The sequence below is a fragment of the Bison bison genome, unplaced genomic scaffold (genome assembly GCF_000754665.1).
Source record: "Bison bison bison isolate TAMUID 2011002044 unplaced genomic scaffold, Bison_UMD1.0 scf7180017864495, whole genome shotgun sequence".
Lineage (NCBI taxonomy): Eukaryota > Metazoa > Chordata > Mammalia > Artiodactyla > Bovidae > Bison > Bison bison.
This window is the reverse complement of record NW_011495054.1, coordinates 4,580,645-4,601,811: the sequence shown is the minus strand read 5'-3', so window position 1 is coordinate 4,601,811 and position 21,167 is coordinate 4,580,645. Positions and strand designations below refer to the sequence as shown.

At 50.7% G+C, this 21,167-nt stretch overlaps 1 protein-coding gene across 1 annotated transcript in view; it reads left to right on the top strand.

Annotated features, from left to right (window-relative positions):
* RASAL1 (RAS protein activator like 1 (GAP1 like)) overlaps positions 1–21,167 on the top strand; it is a 33,536-nt gene that overhangs the window by 10,295 nt on the left and 2,074 nt on the right. The window contains exons 5-19 of the mRNA XM_010828567.1: positions 4,229–4,388; positions 6,361–6,442; positions 6,591–6,722; positions 9,341–9,429; positions 9,977–10,094; positions 10,202–10,355; positions 10,743–10,807; positions 11,104–11,216; positions 13,004–13,196; positions 15,448–15,585; positions 16,336–16,480; positions 17,927–18,099; positions 19,955–20,092; positions 20,178–20,313; positions 21,033–21,153. Coding sequence (XP_010826869.1) covers positions 4,229–4,388; positions 6,361–6,442; positions 6,591–6,722; positions 9,341–9,429; positions 9,977–10,094; positions 10,202–10,355; positions 10,743–10,807; positions 11,104–11,216; positions 13,004–13,196; positions 15,448–15,585; positions 16,336–16,480; positions 17,927–18,099; positions 19,955–20,092; positions 20,178–20,313; positions 21,033–21,153 — 1,957 coding nt within the window. The remainder of the gene's footprint in view (positions 1–4,228; positions 4,389–6,360; positions 6,443–6,590; positions 6,723–9,340; positions 9,430–9,976; positions 10,095–10,201; positions 10,356–10,742; positions 10,808–11,103; positions 11,217–13,003; positions 13,197–15,447; positions 15,586–16,335; positions 16,481–17,926; positions 18,100–19,954; positions 20,093–20,177; positions 20,314–21,032; positions 21,154–21,167) is intronic.

Sequence of the window (21,167 nt, the reverse complement as noted above, 5' to 3'; positions counted from 1 at the left end):
TAATGTCTCTGCTTTTCAATATGCTATCTAGGTTGGTCATAACTTTTCTTCCAAGGAGTAAGCGTCTTTTAATTTCATGGCTGCAGTCACCATCTGCAGTAGTTTTGGAGCCCAAAAAGATAAAGTCTGACACTGTTTCCACTGTTTCCCCATCTGTTTCCCATGAAGTGCTTTACACATATCAATTCACTTAATTATTCTAATAACCGTAAGAGATGAGCACTCTTGTTATGCCCATTCTTTGTGCGCATGCTCAGTTGCTTCAGTCATCTCCAATTGTTTGCGACCCCATGGACTGTAGCCCGTCAGGCTCCTCTGTCTGTGGGGTTTCCCAGGCAAGAATACTGGAGTGGATTGCCATGCCCTCCTCCGGGGGATCTTCCCAACTCAGGGATCGAACCCACATCTCTTATGTCTCCTGCATAAGCAGGCAGGTTCTTTACCACCAGTGCTACCTGGGAAGCCCTATGCCCACTCTTTAGGTGAACAAACTGAGGCACAGGGGGTTAAATAACTTGTCCAAGATCACAAAATGACTAAGTGGGACAGCTGGGATTTGAACCAAGTTGTCTAGTTCCAAAGTCTGTGCTCTTTCTACTATATGTGTTTTGTTCTCTGCTTATAGAAACAGGGCTTCCCTGGTGGCTCAGACGGTAAAGCGTCTGCCTACAATGCTGGAGACCCGGGTTCAATCCCTGGGATGGGAAGATCTCCTGGAGAAGGAAATGGCAATCCACTCCAGTATTCTTGCCTGGAAAATCCCGTGGACGGAAAGGCCTGGTAGGCTATAGTCTGTGGATTTGCAAAGAGTCGAACATGACTGAGCTACTTCACTTTTTTAGTTTTTATAGTAATAGGACTCCATTAAACGCACTGTTCTATATCCTGTCTTTTCACTTCGCCGTGTATCTTGGAGATCTTTCCATACTAATGTCTCAAGAGCTTCTGCATTCTTTGCTTTTAGTATGACTTCATGGCACTCTGTTTTGTGGATGTACCATCATTTATTTGGCCAAGTGCCTTCTTGATGTGCACTTGGGTTACTGACAATGTTTTCCTGGTTCGAACAATGCTGCAATGAATAGCCTTGTACAAATGCAATTGCACACATCACACAAGTTTATATTAATGCAAGTTTATATTAATTAAAAAACAATTTTGGCTGTGCAGCGCTCTATGTTGGATCTTAGCTCCCCAACCAAGGATCAAACCCATGCTCCCTGCATTGGAAGCAAGGAGTCTTAACCACTGGAATGCCAGGGAAGTCCCCATGTATGCCAGTTATATCAATCAGCATAATGAATTCCTAGAGGTGGATTTGCTGGATCAAAGAGTATCCACATTAGCATGTTTTATTATAGTTATTGATTATAGTTATTGTTAAGTTACTCTCCAGTTACTTAACAGTTAACAGATTAATCTACCCTATAACCTTGTCAACAAATGCCAAACTTTTGGATCTTGAATCTGATAGGTTAAAAAATTGGCTCATTGTGTGTGCTGTTTTGCATTTCAGTATAAGTAAGTTTGAAGACCTTTTTATATACTCAAGAGTCTCTTTATTTCCTCTTTTTTGTGTCTATTGTCTATTCACATTGTATGTGTATTTTTCACCCCCTGGGTTGTTTGCCTTTTCTTCCTTTTTTTGTGGGAGATCTGTATATATGAGGAAAATAAACTTTGTCACATTAGCTGCATTTTTTTTTTCTCCTTGTGGCTTATATTTTGACTTTGCTTATCATTTTTTCCAGTAGAAAATTTGCTTCTTGTTCTGTAATCAAAATTTGTGTGTGTGGGGGTGCACTTTTATGTAATGCCTAGAAAGTCCTTCTTAGTCCTGATATTAGGACAGATTGTTTTATATGATTCTTTCTAGCAACAGTTTGTTCCCATTTTATTTTAACAGTCAAGTCTTTGATCTATTTGGAACTTACCCAGATACAAGGCATCCAATAGGGATTGAACTTTACTGCTTTGGTCTAGATGATTCTTAGTTATCTTGACACCATTTATTAATAAAATAATAATATATTTTTGCATCAGTGAGCATTAGTTGACAGCACACTATGTGCCAATTATTATAATCATCACTTCTGTTTAGTGAAGGCTTATTATGTGCCAGGCACAATGCTAAGCAATTTACATTTAGTCCACACAATACCAAGTGAAGTGAAGTGAGATGGAACTTCACTTTTCTAACTTGGTTATTGCAACAGATACCTAATCAAGTTAGAAAAAGCTGATGGCATCCTGGACTTGGGAATAACAAAAGAGATAGAGAGGTAAAGTAGAACTTATACTTCCGGCAGCATGGGACACTAGATCCACAGAATGGCTCTCTGGCCACATAACAGTGAGATCCTGAATTAGATGCAATTCCTAACACATTGTTGGAAGGATGTGAAGAGGATTCAGTATTCCTCCATTTGCATGCAAGCATGTGTATTAAGTCTCTTCAGTCGTGTCTGACTCTTTGCGACCCCATGGACTGTAGCCCGCCAGGCTCCTCTGTCATGGAGGAGCCATCCCACATCATGGGATTCTCCAGGAAAGAATATTGGAGCAGGTTGCCATGCCCTCTTCTATTCCTCCTTCTACTCCCGGTGAATCATGAGCTAAAACCTAACATGGAGTGGTGAGCAAGAGGCAAGGCAGTAAGGAAGGATTTCCCTGAAAGTTAACGTCAATATCAGATTCACAGTCAACAGGCTAAATCTTAGGCCAGGGGCAAGGTGGCTATTACTGAACCTGAGAATTCCCCTTCAGAGTTCCTAAGCAACTGCTACTCCTCTCCAGGGATAAGCATCCTCATGTTAAATTTCCCACAGAGTGAGCTCAAACAAGTGTGACTTCACAATCGAAGATCATCACACACACACAAGGAAGTGAGCCACCAAGAGCAAGAGTCAGCAGAAATAATGACCATCAGATTTAGACCCATAAAGACTTTAGACTTTGTATTTATGATATATAAGAATTTAAAAATTCAATAAATAAAATTTAATCACCTGGAAGGGCCAGCAATAACCATGATAAATTAAAGCAATGCATTAAAAAAAAAATAGACTGACTTGGAAGAGAACCAGATCAAATGTTTAGAGATAAAAGGTACAATTGTTGACCTTAAAAACCAAGTGGATGAGTGGCACATCGTTCTTTCAGAGCTGAAGTCAGAGTTAGTGAACTGGGAGAGAGATCTAAATAAGTTATTTAAACTTCAGCTCAGAGAAATGAGAAGCATATAAGAGAAGTTCAAGACATGGAAAATACTGAGAAAGTCTCTAACATCCATTTAATTGGAGTCCTAGAAGCAGAATATAGAAAAATCTGGGGAGAGGAAATGATTCTAAAAAATTGATGACCTGGAATTTTCCAGAACTCAAGAGCATGATTTCATAAGTAGAAGGAGCACAGCCTTTACTAAGCTGGGTTTTTGTTTTTTTTTTTTTTAATATCCTTACCTAGATATACTGTGGGGAGACTGCAAAAAACATCAAAGACTTAGTCCTTAAACTTGGAAAAGATCGACCATTCATGCAAGATCAATTATTAGGCTGAAATGACTTCCCAGTAACTACAACTGAAGCTGGAAGTCAGTGGAACAGTATCTTTAAAATTTTTTATTAATTTAATTTAATTTTAATTTTAAAAATTTTTTGGCTATATCCACTTGCCGTGTGGGATCTTAGTTCCCTGACCAGGGATGGAACCCATGCCCCACACCTGCATTGGGAGTGCAGAATCTTGACCACTGGACTTCCAGGGAAGTCCCTGGAACAGTATCTTTAATGTGTTGAGAGAAATGAGAGACAGAGAGAGAGCGAGAGAAAGAAGGAGAGGTTAAGATTGAGAAGACCAAGACTGACTTGACTGATTCAGGCCGAGAGCCTATAAGAAGGCTCAGAGATAGGAATGCCAAGCGTTTTTTTTTTTTCCTGAGGGGAGAGTAAATGATGGACGGATGAAGAGTGTGATAGTACATGGTTAGGGGCACTGGCCCTAGAACTATACTGCCTGCATTTGAATCCTAGTTCTGCGGTTTACTAGCTCCCTCCTTGCTGTGCCTTTTTTTCCTCATCTGGAAGCGGGGATAATTACAGTAACTATAGCAGAAGGCTACTGAGAGGTCCATGACTCGATATCTTTTTAACGTTAATTGAATTTTATTTATTTATTTATTTATTTTGAATTTTAAAAGACAATGCAATGCCTAGACGGTGGTAGGTGCTTAATGAATGCTGGTGCCTGTGCCCTCCAGGAATCGACAGCTGGATCAACCTGAGCCGCGTGGACCCGGACTCGGAGGTGCAGGGTGAGATCTGCCTGTCCGTGCAGACGCTGGAGGACGTGCGGGGCCGTTGTCTTCACTGTCACGTGCTCCAGGCTAGGTATGGTCATGATGGGGGTGAGGGTGGGGTGGGGGGTGGTCTGAGAATGAGCAGGAATCCACTGGATTCCTCCCAGCTGCCTTGAGACCACCTCACTCCTGAGATATGTCTTGGCTCAAAACCGACATCCTTTGTAAGGCAAACAGTCCGAGCTCACCAGGTGGCAAGTTTCTTGGGTTAAAGCTTGAGCAAAATCTTTGTTGGGTCCCCAGTGACCAGCAACCAAAGGCCAGATACTCAGAATGACCAGGCAGATGGGTGTGGACATGTATTAATCAAATCATAAGTGATAGACACCCAATTTATACTGGCTTAAGCAGATTGGCTCATGTGAATGACATGCAGCTTCAGGCATGGCTGGATCCAGGTGCTCCAACAGAGACATCAGGAATCTGTAAACATAGATTCCTTGGGTGTCTTTTGTATTAACTTTATTCTCAGACAGTTTCTCCCCAGGTAGGGGCAAAGCTGACCCTAACAGCCCCAGACTGGCATCCTACCAATTTGGCAGCTCCAATGGAAAAAACTATCTTCCACCATTTCCAACCAGTATCCTAGGACTAACTCTTATTGACCCAGTTTGGAGTACCTGCCTATCATTGAACCAATTACACTGACTCTGATTGGTCAGACCTGAGTAGCAAGTCCCTTCCAGGCAGAGAGGGAGGAATCAAGCCACTCAAGTCATGTGGGCTGGGAGAAAGGGAGGGGCAGGTCCTGTCCCAAGGAAACATCAGAAAAAAGATGGATACAACTCCTGGGATACCCATCTTCCCTCTTGTCTGTTTATCACTCCCCTCTTTCTCAGCTGCCCCATCACTCTATTTCCTTGACTATTTCCACACCTTTCACGCTCCCATGTCTTATTTTGTTTTTTTGCCATGTTTTTCCCCACACCTTACTCCATTTATTCTTGCCTTTAGGCCAGTCCGCACCCAAGTTGGACTAGGTCTCTATTTCTAGTTTGCTCTGTGACCTTAAAGTCCTTTCTTGCCCTCTCTGTGCCTCTCCCACCACTTCCAGATTCTATCCTCAGCTGGAGCTCCCTGGAGATTGAATGGAGTAGCAGGCAGGCATAGGACAGGCAAAAGGACTTTTTAGGGGTAGGGACTCCTCACTTACTCTGTGCCCATGGCCTCCTCCCCAACTACAAAGCTATGCAGGATCCTTGCAAGTAGGAGAGGGACCGATTGCTGTCGCTTAGCAACTAGGCTGGCTCCTAGGAAACCAAAGAAGGCTTTGGATGCCAAGCAGGGTGGCAGAGAAACAGCGGGAGGAAACAAGCAGCCCCTGGGTGTGTGGGGGAAAGGGTCTCTGGATTTGGGGGACCTTGAAAAGGAGGGGTGGGAGAGGCTGAAACTTGGGTTGTCATGGCAATCAGAGGCAGGGGGTCCCTTCCTCATGCCTTTTCTTGGTCCTAGTGTGGGTAGGAGTGTTTGTTGAGTGAATGAGTGAGCTAAGCACTCTCCACATGTCATCTCATCCCTTGGCCCTGTAAGGTCAGTCTGTTATTACTCTGATTTTTCAGATGAGGAAATTGAGGCTCAGGGAGGGACAGTGACTTCTCCTAGTGTCACTCAGCCAGTGAATGGGAGAATCCAGGCTATGAACCCTGGCATCTGGTCTCCCATCCACGGGCTCCAGGGAAACAAAGGCTCCCTTTCCCTTCCTCACTGCACCTTTACCTGCTGCTTTGTGATGTTCAACTTGACCTTTCTGTGCTTCAGTTTCCTTACCTAGAAAATGTGGGCATAGTAATGTGTCCTCGAAGGGTAGCGTTAATCAAAAGGAAGATACCAGGTTTGGACGGACCTGGTGAAGGATGCTCTTTGCTAGATCCCTACAATGTACTATTTTGTTGTCTTGGAAATCAGCAGCATTTGAATTGTCTACCTTGAACCCTTTCCCCAAGGCTTGGGTCTTGGTCCTTAAGGGTTCTGTGACCCCTACTCCTTACCTCATCTGTCCTCAGGGACCTGGCCCCCCGAGACATCTCTGGCACGTCTGACCCATTTGCGCGTGTGTTTTGGGGCAGCCAGAGCTTGGAGACTTCGGTAAGTGGTGGAGCAGAGCTGGGAGACTGGGGCATTAAATGACCTTGGGAAAGCCACTTACCATTCTGAACCTCAGCCTTCCCATCTGTAAAATGGAGACAAGAATGGTCCCATTAGCTCTGTCTTCTCTCACTCCCTCCTCTCCCAGACCATCAAGAAGACTCGCTTCCCACACTGGGATGAGGTGCTGGAGCTGCGGGAGATGCCAGGTTCCCCATCCCCTCTGCGAGTGGAACTCTGGGACTGGGACATGGTTGGCAAGAATGACTTTTTGGGAATGGTGAGCACCCCCCAGACACCCTACATGGCTCACCACTGCCTCCAAGGGGGACTGGGGAGAAGGGCTGGGCATCCTGGAGCTCACTTGGAAGGGTAGATGTGACATTTGCCTTATCAGGTACCTTGGCCAGGCCTGAGTGACAGAGTCCCATGATCCCATTGGTGCAGGAACCTACCTAAGGTCATAGGGTGGGCCCAGATTCTTATTCCGGGATGAGAGTACCCAGGTTGACTGTGTGCTTCACTGTGCTAAGTGCTTCTCCAGCATCACTTCATTTTTATAACCTTGATGGCCACTGTTAAGAGGCTGGGACCATTGCTGTCTCTATTTTACAGATGGGAAGACTAAGGTTTGGAGAGGTGAAGTGGCTTTCCCAAGGTCATATGATTAAGAAATGGCAGAGTCAGTATTTGAGTTCAGGTCTCTCTGAATCCAGAATCTAACTCTTACTCCTGGATGCACTGGGCTCAAGGTCTTTCTCTTGGAACTTCAGTCTCCCTATCTGTAAAGTGGGTATGATTTTTCTTGCCTCTCAGGAGTTTTGAGTGGATGTATACTCAGCATTTTTGTTTTGACAGTTTTTTTGTTTTTTTTTGGCTGGGTCGCATGACCAGGGATTGAACCTGGGCCGCAGCAGTGAAAGCCGAGTCCTAACCACTAAGCCACCAGGGAAATGCTGAAGCTGCCAGTTTTTAAAAGGAGGCAAGATTAGAGTAAATAAGAGGGAGACTTGGTCATGGACCTCCCTTGAAATGACCACATGCTTCACCAAAGTCATCAAGCTGTGTAAAATGGTGCCGCTGCTTTGGAAAAATCTGGCAGTTCCTCAGTAGTTAGAGTTACCACGTGACCCAGCACTTGCACTCCTGGGTGTGTGCCAAAGAGAAAGGGAAACATAGCCACACACGACTCTACGTTAATGCAAATAGCAGCATCATTCATGAATAGCCAAAAGTAGAAACAGCTCAGATGTCTATCAACAGATGGGTGAAGAAACAAAATACAGTATATTTACTCAGCGGAATATTATGTGGCCATAAAAAGCAATGACATCCTGACACATGGATCCTGTGACATTCATCCTGACACATTCATCCACACAACACGGATGAATTTTGAAAACACAATGCTAAGTGAAGGAAGCCTGTCCCAAACTCCCCACATATTGCATAATTTCATTTATCAGTTCAGTTCAGTTCAGTCGCTCAGTCGTGTCCGACTCTTCATGACCCCATGGACTGCAGCACGCCAGGTCTTGCTGTCCATCACCAACTCCTGGAGCTTACTCAAACTCATGTCCATTGAGTCGGTGATGCCATCCAACTATCTCATCTCTGTCGTCCCCTTCTCTTCCTGCCCCCAATCCCTCCCAGCATCAGAGTCTTTTCCAATGAGTCAGCTCTTCCCATCAGGTGGCCAACATCAGCCCTTCCAATGAACGCTCAGGACTGATCTCCTTTAGGATGGACTGATTGGATCTCCTTGCAGTCCAAGGGACTCTCACAGTTCAAAAGCATCAATTCTTCAGCGCTCAGCTCTCTTCATAGTCCAACTCTCACATCCATACATGACTACTGGAAAAACCATAGCCTTGACTAGACAGCCCTTTGTTGGCAAAGTAATGTCTCTGCTTTTTAATAACTTTCCTTCCAAGGAGTAAGCGTCTTTTAATTTCATGTCTGCAGTCACCATCTGCAGTGATTTTGGACCCCAAAAAATAAAGTCAGTCACTGTTTCCCCATCTATTTCCCATGAAGTGATGGGACTGGATGCCTTGATCTTAGTTTTCTGAATGTTGAGTTTCAAGCTTCAAGCCAACTTTTTCACTCTCCTCTTCCACTTTCATCAAGAGGCTGTTTAGTTCTTCACTTTCTGCCAAAAGGGTGGTGTCATCTGCACATCTGAGGTTATTGATATTTCTCCCTACAATCTTGATTCCAGCTTGTGCTTCATCCAGCCCAGCATTTCTCATGATGTACTCTGCATATAAGTTAAATACAAGAGAATCTATAAGGACAGAAAAATTAGTGGTTGCCAGGGACTGGAGGATGGGGAGTGTTTGCTAATGGATATAGGCTTTCTTTGGCCAGAGGAGCTGATAGAAAATGGTCTGAAATTAGTGGTGGTAGTTGCATAACCTGTGAATATACTAAAGCCACTGAATTACTTTAAATTGGTGAATTATATGGGCTATAAATTATATCTGTATAAAGTTGTTATTTAAAAAGAGAGGGAGGGTGGGACTTGACCTTCTGGACTATCTTTAAGCCTTTTGATAGATGCAAGTTTGTCCCTCAATGGAGCTGAAAATACACTCACTCCAGACATGCTGTGTCTAGCCGCTGTGTGACCTTGGGCAAGTCACTCCACCTCTCTGAGCCTCAGTTTCCTCAATTGTAGATTAAGAGCTCCCTGGAGGCCTTTGGTACCCTGGCAGGAGCTAATAATCGGGGACTGGGGGACGGACTGTTGCCATCATTGTGTTGATAGAACATGGTGGAGGAGGAGGGGCTGACCCTAGGTGGGCTTTGCCACCCCTCCTTGGGTGGGCAGCCTAACTCTTCTTCCAGGGCCCAGCGGGGCAGAGCTCTGCTGAGGGCCTGTGTGTTGCCCCACAGGTGGAGTTCCCCCCACAGGTCCTGCAACACAACCCGCCCAATGGCTGGTTCCGCCTCCTGCCCTTTCCCAGAGCAGAGGAGGATTCTGGGTAAATGTGGGTACACTGGGAGGAGGCTGGGCTGGAACCATGTTGGGTTCCGTCTTCTGCTCGCAGGCCAGTCCTTATGGGTCAACCCACACGCTGTCACCAGGTCCCTTCATTCATTTAACAGACGCTTGCTGAATGTCTCACCATGTACGTCTACATGTGTCCAAATGAGTTCACCTTATCCCCACCCACCTGCAAACACATCAGTTCAATCTGGTGTGTGTGCAGAATTTCTGGTCCCTCCACACCTGTCCACACACCTGTTCACACCATCCGTTCCTGTATACATGTGTATACTGTATAACTGCCTCATCTTTCTACCTTGGCTGGATCTGTTTACACTGCCTGCCTGTGTCCATTCCCGTTTATACCCGTCAATACCTGTTCACCCCTGTTTATACTGCCCACGCCTGTTCACACCTGCCCATACCTGTCTTGTCTGACAATTATCCATGCTCTTTACCGGCGCTCACACCTGCCTCTCTTGGCTCTCCGCCCCTGCCCATACATACTTACGTTCCTTTTCCTGTGTTCTGGCCCCGGCCAGCGGGAGCTTGGGTGCTCTGAGGCTGAAGGTGCGCCTGACCGAGGACTCTGTCCTGCCCTCACGGTACTACCAGCCACTTAGGGAGCTGCTCATGGAGTCGGTGCTGGGGCCAGCAGAGGTGTGTGCGTCACTGGGGGGGTGTGTGGGGAATCTGGATCATGGCCACACCCTGCTTTGGGGTCCCAGGGCCCCAGGCCACCTCTCCTGCCTCCTGTCCTTGTGCAGGAGGATGCCGCCAGCCCCTTGGCTGTCCTGGAGGAGTTGACCTCGGGTGACTGCCGCCAGGAGCTGGCCACCAAGCTGGTGAAGCTCTTTCTGGGCCAGGGCCTGACTGGGCCCTTTCTGGACTATCTCACCCGGCGCGAGGTGGCTCGGACCAGTGAGTTGCCTGCATGACCACCCCCAGGCATCACTCCCCAAGGATGGGTCTGCAGAGGGTCTCAGAGAGAGATTTGGGGAGCTCAGGGAGAAGAGGGGCTGCTGTGTCTTTGTGTGTTGGGGTGACAGGGCCTAGGAACCCCCAGCCAGCTGGGAGCATGGTCTTGGGTTCAGGACCTGGTTTTACTACTCATGTGCTGTGTGACCTTAGGCAGCTCACTTAACCATTCTGGGCCTTTGTACCGTGAAAGGAGTTGATGTGGCAGATCTCCTCGATTCCTGAGGCTGAAAAGATCATGACCACTGCCCCCGCCCCCACCTTGGGTGGGTAGGGTGAGATGGATCCAGCCCCCTACATCCCAGCAAACGCTTCTCTCTGTCCTCTCAGCTGACCCCAACACCCTCTTCCGTTCTAACTCCCTGGCGTCCAAGTCAGTGGAGCAGTTTATGAAGGTGAGTAGGTGAAGGCCTGGGGGGCTGGTGGGCAGTCCGGCGGCTGCTTCCTCATGGGGACTCCCTTCCCAGTGCTTACTTGGAGCCCAGAGCTTGGCCGGCCTCAGGTGGCCCTGGGCAGCCGAGCTGGGGGGCTGCTGGCTGGCCTCACCCTGAGTTGCACCCCAACCCCAGCCCAGAGGCAGGTCTCCACCTCTCTCTGAACCTCTCCCTGCATGGTCCCCCCTGCCCCCAGCTCATGGGCACACCACGGCCTCACCCTCAGCCCCACCCCGTGTGGTGCCCCCTGCCCCCAGCTCGTGGGCATGCCCTATCTGCATGAGGTCCTAAGGCCAGTGATCAACCGCGTCTTCGAGGAGAGGAAGTACATGGAGCTGGATCCCTGCAAGATGGACCTGGGCCGCACCCGGTGAGCCACACCTGAGGGATGAACCTGCCACAGCCCCCTCGTCTGCCTGTCAGACCTGTCAGGCTGGGTCTGTGCCTTCTGCCACCCCACCCCTCCTTCCTGCTTGGGAACCCTTATGTTCTACAGTCTTACAGCCTCCCCTGAGAGCAGCCAACCCCTTAGACCGTGTGGTGCGGTGGTTCTAGGCGGGACTCTGAGACATGAGTGCCTGGGTTCAAACCCCAGATCTGCCATTACTGCTGGGCAGGTTATTTCAAGCCTAGTGAATATCTACCTGATGGACTGTCGGGAGAGTGAACTGAGTCATATACACGAAGCCCAGCACTAACCAGTACTCCAGAAGTACTATTATTTCTATTATGGTGGTAGTGGTGGCTGAGGCCCCTGGGGGAGGGTCTGTGGCAGAGGTTGGCTTGCTGCAGTGCTTGATGACATGGGTTAGGGAGCAGGGCAATGCCAGGGTTGGGGGGTCATTCCATTTCTCCTGGGCTCCTCTTTTCTTTCCAGGACTTTTTCCCTCCAGCTCAAGCAGGTGGGCTTGTTCCTACCAAGCCATCAGAGCTGGCTGCTAGGCAGTCCACAGGGGACCATGGTGGAGGCAGGAAATGATCTTTCCTTCTCTTTGGGCCTTGCCCAGCAAGTGCTACCCACCCCTTCTGAACACCTGGGAGCAGGCATTAGGACCCCTTTTTACAGATGAGAAACAGCCTCAGAGAGGGGAGGTCACCTGCCTAAGGCTGCACAGCTGGGAAGTTGCCAAGTGGGGATTTGAACGCAGCCCCTGAGTAGAAGGGCAGAGTCCATCTGTGAAACCCCAAGGCCAGGGCTTTTCCCAGAATACCTGGCAAAGACAGTAGGACTCAGTGGATGCCCGCAGGGAGCAGGGGCATCTGGGAACTGGCCAGGGCAGGGTGCAGACAGACTCTGAAATTGGCAATCCTGAGTTCTAATCTATGTTCTGCCACCTATTGGCAAGGGGACTTCTCTGAGCCTCAGTTTCCTCATCTGTTAAATGGGAACAATCAGGCTACTTAAGAGTCACCTTGGTGGCTCAGAAGGTAAAGAACACACTTGCGATGCAGGAGACTTGGGTTCAATCCCTGTGTCAGGAAGATCCCCTGGAGAAGGGAATGGTTATCCACTCCAGTATTCTTGCCTGGAGAATTCCATGGACAGAGGAGCCTGGGGGGCTACAGTCCACGGGGTCACAAAAAGTTGGACACAGTTGAGTGACTGAGCACACCGCCCCCCCCACACACACACGTGTATGTGCCAAGCAGTAGGCTGAGTGCTGAGTTTGTAGCAGGAAACAAATGGACACAAATCTGTCTTACTGGGGAAGACAGGTAATATTAATAAACAAAAGAAGACTCTTGCAGGTGATTAGTGAAATGGAGGGAAGTAAAGTGAGGGAGGGTCGTGGGAAGAGCCAGGGAGGTCACAGGGACAGCCTCACAGAGAAGGGGGTGTGGAATCTAAGGCTTGGAGGAGGTGAGGGAGGGAGTCGTGTGCAGGTCTGCTGGAAGATGTTCCAGGCAGGGGAAACAGAAAGTGCAAAGGTCCTGGGGCAGCAGTGCGTGTCTGGCAGGTCTGCACTGGAAATGCAGGGAACCCGGGTCCATGCTGGTGAGCAGTGGGACAGAGATGGCCTCTTTGAAGAGGTGACTTCCCACAGGGGGAATGGACCAGTAGGAGGGGAGGCCATGGAGAAGGGATGAGAAGGTGGGTGCTCTCTGAGCTTAGTAGGGGCTGGCTTCTGAGGCACAACCCTCCGCTTGCTTCTCCAGGAGAATCTCCTTCAAGGGTGCACCCTCCGAGGAACACGTGCGTGAGGCCAGCCTGGGGCTGCTGACGGGCTACCTGGGGCCTATTGTGGACGCCATTGTGGGCTCCGTGGGGCGCTGCCCATCCGCCATGCGCCTCGCATTCAAGCAGCTGCGCCAGCGCGTGGAGGAGCGTTTTCCCCAGGCGGAGCATGAGGTGGGTCAGGCGGTCTCATTGGGGGACACTGAGGCTGGGGAGGGGCAGTGGCTTGTCCAGGGCCACAGGGAGAGGCAGGGGAGGAGTGGGACAGAACCTGGGCTACCCACCCTGAGGTGCTGTGTGTCTTGGCAGAAGTGGGGACAGTGTTCTGGCAGGATCTGGGGCCCAGGGGTGATGATAGTGGTGATGATGAGGATGATAATAGTAACAGCAGCTAACACTACATATATTGGGACTTCCCTGGTGGCTTAGTGGTAAAGAATCCACCTGCCAATGCAGGAGATGCAGGACACACCGGTTTGATCCCTGGGTCGGGAAGATCCCCTGGAGAACATAGCAACCCGCTCCAGTATTCTTGCCTGGAGAATCCCACAGATAGAGGAGCCTGGCGGGCTATAGTCCATGAGGTCTCAGAGTCAGATATGACTGAGCGACCAAACAACCACCACAACAGTATATACTGCCCTGTCTAGGGGTCAGACTTTGTTTTACATATTTATTACCTCATCTAGTCTTCACATCCACCCTGTGAGGTGGATGCCAGTATTATCCCATTTTACAGAGGAGGAAACTGAGGCCCAGAGAGGTGAGGTGCTTTGGCTAAGAGTCGTGGACTCAAGGCTCAGCCTCCAGACTTGCAGAGGGAATCTCTCCCTCCCCCCATCCTCCTCCTCCTCAGACCTGAGCCGGGGCCTCCAACTGGGACGAGGCTGATTTACACTCCACACTGTGGGGCTCTTGCCTCGGCCGCTGGTGGAGGTGCTAAGTGGGACACATCCGCAGCTGGGGGCGGGGGAAGCGGGAGACCAGCTCCCCAGACAGCCTGGCCCTTGCGGGAGGAGCCCTGATCAGTGACACCCAAGTGTCCCCCAGGTCTCAGCCCCCATGGTGAGCGGTGGCCACGGGCAGGGAACAGAGACTTCCTCATGCCCACGAAGATGGAGGGGGCCAGAGAAACCCAAGCAGCCCCTCTCTCTGCCGCTCTGACACCTGGTTCCTCCTCAAGAAAGGAGGAAGTTAATGAGCTGACGTCAAAGGCTAAAGTTACCCAGGAACATGGCGGGCTGGGGTGGGGGGCAGCCTAGGGGCAGTTTGGGGTTCCAGATCTGTGGGACCTCCTCCCCCATCTCTGAGCAGCCCCAGGGACCCAGCTCCTGGCAAGGCTCAGCGTCAATGCAGAGGTGCCCTGGAAACTTGGCACATACCCAGAGAGGGTATTGTCTTATGTGTGAATACAACCCCTAAATAAACACAGCAACATATTCTCGGGGGCTATATATAGCTTGTGAATGTGATGGGTAGGTGAGGAGCCGTTTGGAGGGGGTCAGCGCCCAGGAGAGAGACACGCCTCTTCCCAAGTCCCCTCTGGAGCTAGGGGAACCAGCCTTATGCGCAGGTGGCCCAGGCCTGGGTCTCACACGAAGGGCCACCATGCTTTACAATTTGTGGAGGGCAGAGGCTGGGACTGGGGGTTGTGCAAGAAGCCAGCTGAACTGGGTTTGCTACCAAGCCTCAGTTTCTTCATCTGGAAAATGGGGATAGTAGTACTACCCCATGAGATTGCTTGAGGAATTGTGCAGGCTTGTGCAGGCTTAGTTTTTGACACCCAGTAGCTAGTGTTGAATGCAGGACAGTGTGATGAAGGGCAGAGTTCAAATTCTGCCTGGGTTCAAATTCCTGGCTCTGCCACTTATTGCTGTGTGACCTTGGGCAAGTGACCTTCCCTCTCTGGGTCTCAGTTGCTTCCTCTGCAAAATGGAAACACAGAACCTCCAAGGGTGAGTATTAAATAAGCAAATACATGGAGAAATATTTGGCCTGTTGCTATTCATGATCAGAAATCACAGATCTGGGTTTCAATCCTGCTTCCTCTACTCATCAGCTGCGTGACCTGGGGCAAGTCAGTTGACATCTCTGAGCTTCTGCTTCCTCAGCTGTGAAATGGGAATAATGATGATGCCTCTTTCACAGGGCTGTGCCCTTTGCACAGTGCTTGGCACAAAGCAGACTCTGAGGATGTTTGGCTAAGTCTGATGGTGCAGAATTGGTATTATTACTCCATTTTCCAGGTGGGGAAACTGAGGCCCAGAGAAGAAAAGCCTCCTTGACAGACCAGGATGGCCTCCTGAGCCATGTCCCCTTCTACTTCTTCTCCCTGTACCACCGATCCTTTGTTCTTGCTGTCCCAGTTTCCCCAACTGGGAAGTGGGTTTGGAGGACCCCTCTCACCTGCTGCTCCTCTCCGCAGGACGTGAAGTACCTGGCCATAAGCGGCTTTCTCTTCCTGCGATTCTTCGCACCTGCCATCCTCTCTCCAAAGCTGTTTGACCTCCGGGACCAGCACGCGGATCCCCAGACCAGCCGCTCACTGCTGCTGCTTGCCAAGGTGCAGGCAGTGGAGGGCTCCCCGCCAAATCCTGGGTGTTCTTAGCCAGGGAGGAGCATGGGAGGACCAAACTGGGAGGCCAGACCAATGGAAGACCCAAGTGAGGCCCAGAGAAATCTGTTTGACATGGCACCTTCAGCTTTTTAAAGATTAATTAGACTGCACCAGGCCTTAGATGTGCCATGTGGGATCTTTAGTTGCAACATGTAAACTCTTAGTTGTGACATGTGGGATCTAGTTCCCTGACCAGGGATTGAACCTGGGGCCCCCTGCACTTAAAAGCAAGGAGTCTTAGCCACTGGACCATGAGGGGGAATTCCCAGCTTTTCATCCAGAGTGTGAAGGCTTTCATTTTGCTCTCAATTCCCTCTTTGGAACAAAACCCCTCCCCTTCTGGGGGAAGGTGGGAAGCAGGCTAGCAGTCATTTACACTTAGTATGAATCAGACCATCATTCACCAAGGGGCCACATTTGGAGGTTCTGATGGGCTCAGGTATGTATGATGAGATCAAGCAGTCCTGAATGAGGTTATTTGGGTTCTAGATGGGGGACAGAATAAAAGCACTGGGGATACACATCTGTGCGCAGAGAGGGACAGATATCTTTTCAAGCAGGTGTTTATATCACTTTCTCCTTTCATTGGACACTGATTTGGGAGCCAGGACTCTGGGGCTGTTCTGGGTCCACAGAGGCCCTTCCGCGCTGGCAGTGACCTTGGCCCTGGCAGCTCCCCCTGCTTCTTTGCTCCAGGCTGTGCAGAGCATTGGAAATCTGGGCCAGCAGCTGGGCCAGGGCAAGGAGCTGTGGATGGCCCCCCTACACCCCTTCCTGCTGCAGAGTATTTCCAGGGTGAGAGACTTCCTGGACCAGCTGGTGGAGGTGGATGGGAAGGAGGGTGAGTTCCCATGGCCCTGCTACAGCCAACTTGTCACTCTACGGGACCCTCAGGACCTACCCGTCCACCACCCCTCCCCAACCCCAGCACTCACCGAGACTGTGCACCTGTGGGTCAGCTAGTCAGTCAACGAACGCTTCCTGGTATATACTGTGTTAGGGCCCAGGGATGAACAGATGCAGGCCCTCCAGACTATTTCAGCCCCTATGGAGATGTGAGAGGGGATCGTGGCATGGTACTTACTCCATCGATAGCTATCTATTAAGTGCCTGCTATGTCCTAGACACCGGTCCAGGGTCTGGGGACACAGCAGTGGGTGGGTGAGACAGAAGAAGCTCCTGCTCATGTGGAAGTTTTATTCTAGTGGAGACAGCAGGCAGTAAACAAGATGAGTTAGCAAATCATATGGTGTGTTAGGGAGAGATAAGTGCTAAGGAGAAAAAATAAAGGAAGGAAGGGAATATTGGGTTGGGGGTGGCAGATCAGCCTTTTAGAGAGGGTGGCCAGGAATGGCCTCCCCAGGGTGATATTAGAGCAAAGACCTGAAAGAGAACAGAGAGGAAGCAGTGAGGATCCTGGGCAAGTGTTTCAGGCTGGGGACAGTGTGTGCAAAGGCCCTAGGGTGGACAGTGAGGGGGCGCCAGTGAAGAAGAATGAACGAGAGGGAGTGGAGGAGAGGTGAGGGGGCAGGTCGTGTGGGGTTGCTGGAAGGATTTAGGCTTTTACTTGGAGTAAGTGGAACCACAGGGTAGATTCATTTTATTAATATTTAAGTATTTATTTATTTGGCTGCGTCAGGTCTTAGTTGTGGCATGTGGGCTCAGTAGTTGTGCAGGCTTAGTTGTCCTGAGGCATGTGGGATCTTAGTTCGATGACCAGGAATCGAACCTGTGTCCCCTGCATTGGCAGGTAGATTCTTAACCTCTGGACCCCCAGGGAACTCCCCATGGGATAGTTTTAAGCAGAGGAGTTAGGGATGAGTCTATATCATAATGTGGGGCCCAGGTCATGAAATACTTGGGTCCAAATCACCTAGGAGCACCCTGTGGAAATGTGGAGGCCTGGTTGTGACCTGGTGGGGTCCCTGTATGCTGGGGGTGGGGGGGCCTGTGTCTGGATCCCCTAAGGGTAGCTAGATCCAGGGCATAGTGACTAGCATCCAGTCACTCCCTGGACTGACTCCGTAAAGCGTGGCTCCTCCTGCTGGTGCCTGTACATCCCTCAAGTTGGAAAGGGATCACCAAGGCCAACTTTGGGGCCCCCACTCCCTGCCACCCCCATTCCCTTCCCCAGCCCTCAATAATACCATTCTCTTTGGAGAAAGTAGAGTCCATCTTATTCATCCTTCCGCCTCTCGGGGGGGCAAGAATCCCACTCCTCCATGAGACCCTCGGAAGGTGGAGCCTGGGTGGGAAGGGTTCCCAGTCCCCTCTTCCCATTTTCCAGAGGCTGGGGGCCCAGCCAGGGCCCTGGTCCCGCCCTCAATGACTGTCCGAGAAGGCTACCTACTCAAGCGCAAGGAGGAGCCTGCCGGCCTGGCCACACGCTTTGCCTTCAAGAAGCGCTACTTCCGGCTCAGCGGGGAGATGCTGTCCTACTCCAAGAGTCCTGAGTGGCAGGTGGGGCTCCAGCCCGAAGTGGAGGGACTTCCACGGTGGCCTCCCTCACAGTGCTGCCTCTTTGTACCCAGGGGGATACTGAGGCCCAGGAGGGGACAAGGACTTGCCCAAGGTCCCAAAGCAGCTTAGCAAACTCAAATTCCAAGGCCAGGCTCTGCTAATACCTGTGAGTCCAGGTGGGCACAGAATAGGTACAGGCAAACGCTTACACATACCATCAGATGATCTTCAGCATGTGCACCTGTGGTGGCTGGGACGTACCCACCCAGATGTGGACACTCCCAGGGCGTGGACAATGCTTAGCCCTCCTCAGCTGTTTCCATGCAGGTCTCTGCCCGCACACCATGCATGCTAAGTCACTTTGGTCATGTCTGATTCTTTTGTGAGCCTATGGACTGTAGCCTGCCAGGCTCTTCTGTCCATGGGATGCTCCAGGTGAGAATACTGGAGTGGGTTGCCATGCCCTCCTCCAAGGGATCTTCCTGACCCAGGGATCAAATCTGAGTCCCTCTTGTCTCTTGCATTGGCAGGCAGGTTCTTTACTACTAACCCCACCTGGGAACCCCAAAGGGGATGCTGTGGCTGCATGGGCTGGGAATTGAACCTGGGCCTCCTGTGTGGCAGGCGAGAATTCTACCACTGAACTACCCATGCACCCAAGTGCTATAGAGACTCACAGAAAATTGGATCTCACCCAAAGGTACATGCACTCATATCCAGGCTTTCGTTCACCCATCCATTCACCCATCAAGCACTTATCAAGTACCTACTATGTACCATGCAGTGTTCTAGGTGCTGGAGATACTGCAGTAAACAAAACACAAACTCCCTGCTCTCGTGGGGCTGCCATTCAAGTCTAGCTCAAACTGAGACACCCACGGGGATCTACCCATTTCTGTGTCTGCACACCCACAAATCATAACAGCTACCACTGGAGACGGTGTCCACACTTATTCTTTCTACTTTATCAGCAGAGTGTAGATTCTAGAGTTCAACTCCCTGTCCAGTTCTGGCTCCACCAGCTGAGTGGCCTCTGGAGGGTCCTTTATTCTCATGGGGCTGCCATTCAAGTCTAGCTCAAACTGAGACACCCACGGGGATCTACTCATTTCTGTGTCTGCACACCCACAAATCATAACAGCTACCATTGGAGACGGTGTCCACACTTATTCTTTCTACTTTATCAGCAGAGTGTAGATTCTAGAGTTCAACTCCCTGTCCAGTTCTGGCTCCACCAGCTGAGTGGCCTCTGGAGGGTCCTTTATTCTCATGGGGCTGCCATTCAAGTCTAGCTCAAACTGAGACACCCACGGGGATCTACTCATTTCTGTGTCTGCACACCCACAAATCATAACAGCTACCATTGGAGACGGTGTCCACACTTATTCTTTCTACTTTATCAGCAGAGTGTAGATTCTAGAGTTCAACTCCCTGTCCAATTCTGGCTCCACCAGCTGAGTGGCCTCTGGAGGGTCCTTTATTCTCTTATGGCTCAGTTTTCTCATCTGTAAATTGGGAGGAATGATGGACCCAGCCTCAGAAATCTGTTGTCACGATGAAATAAGTCGGTGGGTGTAGAGTGCTTAGAACCACATCCCAAGTGAAGAGCAGGGATTGCCATGGTGATGGTGATGATGATGGAAACTGATGCCCAGAGAAGTGATCACTGCGAGAGTGATTGCGGGACTCACAGGGCCGCCAAGTGGACACGCACATAGCACAGATGCACCAGGCTGACTGTCCCCATGCCGGAACACACCGCCCGCTGCACACACCCACAGGAAAGCTGTCCCCAGGCCCGGTCTCCCTGGCCCCTGGCCCTAGCCTGCCCTGCAGCGAGAGTCCTCTCTCCCAGAGGCCCTCGTCCATCCCCGTGTCGCACATCCGAGCCGTGGAGCGCGTGGACGAGGGCGCCTTCCAACTGCCGCACGTGATGCAGGTGGTGACGCAGGACGGCGCGGGGGCGCCGCACACCACCTACCTCCAGTGCAAGGTGAGGCGCCGCCACCATGAGGGAGGAGCAGAGGGCGCCTCTGGGGTCCCAACCCATCTCTGACTGCCCCTCCATCTCCCCGCAGAACGTGAACGAGCTCAACCAATGGCTGTCGGCCCTGCGCAAGGCCAGCGCCCCCAACCCGGACAAGCTGGCCTCCTGCCACCCCGGTGCCTTCCGCAGCGGGCACTGGACCTGCTGCCTCCAGGCCGAGCGCTCAGGTGAGGGGGCAGGGCGGGCTCAGGCTCCGCCCTCCACACCTGTCAATCGCAGGGTGTCCCACCTCCGCCTGGGCTGCCCTGCAACCTTGAGCAAGTAACTTAACCTCTCTCTGCCTTAGTCTCCTCAAGTGTAAAATGGGCCGGATGATAATGTCCACCTTGTAGGGCTGCTGTGAGGATTAAATAAGTTGATATATGCAAAGCGATTAGAACGCTGCCTGTCACACAGATACTTTTTTTCAAGTGCCTACCAAATGCCAGGCTTGTTCTCAGGAAAATAAATGAATAACCAGACAATTGTAATACAGTGTTACAAATGCCAAGATGAGGCTTTTGAGATGCCAGTGAACCCTTCTGGCCCAGCCCCAGGGTAGGACAGCAAGAAGGGCTTCCTGGAGGAGGTGTGGCTCAAGTGTGACCTGTGAGAAGAGTAAGAGTTAAGTAGTGAAGTTGGAGAACGGGACAGAGGAAGAATGTTTCAGGCAGAGCAAAGACAGGCTGAAGGATCGATAAAGGTCTGTGTGGCTGAGCCTAGAGTGTGGGAGGGGCATGGAGAGAAGGGAGGCTATTGCTCTGTTGGGTGAAGGCAGGGGCAGTGTAGCTGGAAGGAAGCAGTAGGTTTGAAGAGTGGTTTTAGAAGTCTAAGGGGCGGGGCTTGGCCATGGAGGCTCTGGATGGGGAATGCGAAGCTACAGATGATAGCGCTGTGTCGCCCCCAGCTTCCGGTTGCAGCCGCACGCACTCGGCCGTCACCCTGGGGGACTGGAGTGACCCGCTGGATCCCGATGCTGAGACCCAGATGGTGTATCGGCAGCTGCTTCTGGGGCGGGACCGGCTCAGGTGGGTCCCACCCC